The 3,549-nt window shown below is 72.0% G+C and overlaps 1 protein-coding gene across 1 annotated transcript; it reads left to right on the plus strand.

Moving 5' to 3' along the window:
• The first annotated feature begins 574 nt into the window (after positions 1-574).
• ISG15 (ISG15 ubiquitin like modifier) lies at positions 575-1,599 on the plus strand. The gene is made up of 2 exons (XM_037499932.1): positions 575-667; positions 1,081-1,599. Exons 1-2 carry the CDS (start codon positions 665-667, stop codon positions 1,558-1,560), a joined length of 483 nt encoding a protein of 160 aa, XP_037355829.1. The 5' UTR covers positions 575-664; the 3' UTR covers positions 1,561-1,599.
• The last annotated feature ends 1,950 nt before the right edge of the window (positions 1,600-3,549 follow it).

Here is a 3,549-nt window from a genome sequence, read left to right on the forward strand (position 1 = left end):
AAGTAAATCTTAAAAAAAAAAAAAAAAGACGTATTTTTACACGTTGGGTGACGTATGAGAGTCTCTATTCAAATGAGAGCTCAGGGCCCCCGGCGGCCTGGGGGTCAGTCTCAGGCTGTCACCACAGGGCCTGAGTGCGAGCCATCAGGAGCTGAACCGCACGGCCGCCCCCGGCTGCCCCTCAGCATTGTCTTTTGGTGGACCCACCTGCTCGGCTCCCCACTCTGTTTCTGGGGAGTCCTCCTGCCCCCCACCTCTGGCCTGCACCCCCGTTCTTGTATGCATAAATAAATGAAATAAATCTTTAAAATATTATTTTACTAAAAACATTTATCGAAACAGAAAACACAGACCAGGACGATCCCCCACGACCACTACTAACACGGTTTACTTGTTCTCCTTTATTTTCAGTTTTGTTTCTGCCACTGTGGCTGGGGCGGCTGCCTGGAAAAAGGAAACTGAAACAGAGAACTGAAACCTTGACCCAATGGCGCAGGCGGGAGGCAGGAGCGAGAGGCGGGGCCTCCAGAGGATAAAAGGCGCGGGCAGGCGGGGAGCCGGGCCAGAGGCACAGCCGAGTGGCCAGAGCAAGTGGCCAGAGCAGGGCTGAGCAGATCAAGGGCTGGGCTGAGCAGAAGCAGTGCACCCCTCGACGGCCGCCGCCATGGTGAGTCGGTTTGATGGGTGGGGACAGGGGACCCTTGTACCAGCGATGGTCCCCTGGGTGCGCCCGGGGTGAGGGTGAGGATGGGGCCCCTGTACCAGCGATTGCCCCTGTGGGTGTGCCCAGGGTGAGGGGCCCACGGGGTGCCAGGCCTGCATTACAGCTCCCATCCCGGCTGGCATCCCAGGGCGGGGAACGGACGGGTCTGGAAGGGGCTGCCGCCCAGTGACAACCCCAGAACCCTTGGGGACTGCACTCGGGGCATCTCAGCCGAGGTGGTAGGGACTGGCCACTCTCGTGCAGATGCCCCAGCACATCCCCAGTGCCTGGGGCCCCTCCCGGCAGATGGCCGAGCTTGGCCAGCTGGGCCAGCCCCCCGCCCAGGGGCCCCAGGACTGACCGAGTGATGCCCACAGGGCATACACCTGAAGGTGAAGATGCTGGACGGCCGTGAGTTCCTGGTGCCCTTCAAGGGGTCCATGACGGTGCAGGAGCTGAAGCAGCAGTTGGCACAGAGGACCGGCGTGCCCGCCTTCCAGCAGCGCCTGCTCCACCCCAAAAGCACCGTGCTGGAGGACGGGAAGACCCTCGCCCACCAGGGCCTGGGCCCCGACAGCACCATCGGGCTGGTGGTGCAGCCATGCGACACCCCGCTGAGCATCCTGGTGAGCAACTCGGGCCGCAGCCGCGCCTACGAGGTCCTGCTGACCCAGACGGTGGCCGAGCTCAAGGAGAAGGTGTGCCGCCAGGAGGGCATGCAGCCCAACCAGATCTGGCTGAGTTTCCAGGAGACACGCATGGAGGACCACCAGCAGCTGGGGGAGCTCGGCCTCACGCCCAATTGCACCGTGGTCCTGCACCTGCACCTGCGGGGCGGGGCCCCCACGCCCCCCTGACTCCCGGACCGGCCCGCGTAATAAAGCAAAGGCGGAGAGCCCAAAGGCTCCGGCTCTGCGCCCTGTGACATCGGCGGGCGGGGAGGAGTGGGCTCGGGGACGGCGTCAGTCGCTTCACCACCAGGTGGGGGGCCGAGCTAAGGGACAGGCCTGCTGGGGTGGAAGCAGGACCCGGGAAGACATGGAGGCCGCTTCCCTCTGGGAAATGGACTCTGGAGAAAGAGACCCGAGGGCTGGCTCGGCCCCGCCCCCTCCCAGGCCCGCCCCCCTCCAGGCCAGGGGGCAGGAAGGCCACTCGGGAGGCCCCCTGGAGCCGTGCCTGGAAGCGGTGTGCAGGGGCTGTGAGGGCCGCCCCTCCGAGCAGGGACGGGGCCTGCCGGCCAGAGGGCGCGGGGCGGGACAGGGCGGTGCTGGGCCTGCACACATCGCCCCTCCTGGTGTCACAGGGAGGCGGGGCCGGGGCCTCCTCAGGACTCCCCTTGGTGGGAAGGCCGTGGCCAGCCGGCCGAGGGGCGCCTGCAGGGGCTGTGGTGCCCGTGGCAGGTGGTGTCCGGCAGCCAGCTGGTTGGGCACGAGCCGCTGCTCTCCCGCTGGACACAGCCCCCGCCCTCCGTCCACACCAGCCTCCCGCCGGGTCCTCGGGACCTGCCAAGTCAGTCCTGGACAGGGCAGGATGGGGCGCCCACAGCCCCTGGGGCCAACACCACAGCCCAGCGGGTGCTCGGGACCTGGGTCCCAGACCCCTGAGGGATCTGGTTCCCCCTTAGTGGTCTGTGGGGTCTCTGGACTAGGGGGTCCCCGGGACTGCGATGTCTGTGACACGTGCATAGATGGGTGTGGGGGGGTCCCATGCTCGACAGGAGGGTGGGGGGGTCCCCTGATCCAGATGGGCGGGGGTGGGGGGTCCCATGCTTGACAGGTGGGTGGGGGGTCCCCTGATCCAGGGACCCGTGCAACTTGGCCAGGGTGCGCACAGCCTCCTGGCGACCCCCCCCAGCCCCCCAGGTCTGGGTGAGGGGCGCCTCGAGGCCCGCGTCATGGCTTCTGGCTGGAGGTTGGGGCGTCCGGAGGGGGTGCGTCCGGTCCAGCACCGGAGGGCCAGAGCGGTCTTCTCGTCCTCGCCTTCGACCCCCAGCTAGTGCCGACCCCAAACTGGGCCCTCCGCGCCCGCTCACCCCGTTCCCGCGCAGGCGGGTGCGGGCCGCGTGTGGGCCCGGGCAGGGGCGCGCGGGCAGCGACCGCGGAGCGAGGCGGGCGGCGGGGGGCGCCCTCGGCCGTGCAGCGGGGCGCGAGCCGACGGGGGCGGGGCGGGGGGGCGGGCGCGCGGCGCCCCGGCCAATCGCCACAGCCCGGCCCGCGGCGCCCCGGCCGGCTGGGGGCGCGGCCTGCGGCGGCCGCCTCCTCGCTCCCGGCGCCCGGCCCGGCCCGGCCCGGCCGAGCTTCGGTCCCGGCTCCCGCTAGGACGGGCCCCCCGGCGCCTCCGCGGGGGGGGCGCAGCCGGCCGGGCCGGCGCGGGGCGGGCCCCGGGGTCGGCAGCCCCTCCCCGCGGCCCCCGGCCCGGCGCGCCGGAGCCCCTTGGAAGTCCCGTCACGTCGCCCCCGGATTAGGCGTTAACCCGGCTCCGGCCGCATTTCCTGGGGCGCCGTCGGGGGAGGGGCGCCGGGCGGGGCCGCCGAGAGCGAGCGCGCCCGCCCCGCCCCGCCCGGCCCGGCCCGGCCCGCCCCGGCCCGGCCCGGCCCGGCCCGCCCCCTGCGGCCTCCGCGGGCGCCGCAGTCCCGGCGCTTTGTTCGCGGCCGGCGCGGGGCGCGGGGGCGGGGCGGGGCGGGGGCGCGGGGGCGGGCGGGGGGCGGGCCGGGCGGGGCCGCCCGGGGCCCGCCCCGCCGCCGCCCCGCCCCGCCGGCCGCCTCCCGGAGCGGCGGCCCGTCCGGCCCAGTCCCGTCCCCGGCGCGGCCCCGTCCTGCGGCTCCCGCGCCCGCCGGCGGCCCCGCC

Source organism: Talpa occidentalis, unplaced genomic scaffold, assembly GCF_014898055.3.
Source record: "Talpa occidentalis isolate TD23 unplaced genomic scaffold, MPIMG_talOcc4v2.1 talOcc4.9, whole genome shotgun sequence".
NCBI classification, from domain to species: domain Eukaryota; kingdom Metazoa; phylum Chordata; class Mammalia; order Eulipotyphla; family Talpidae; genus Talpa; species Talpa occidentalis.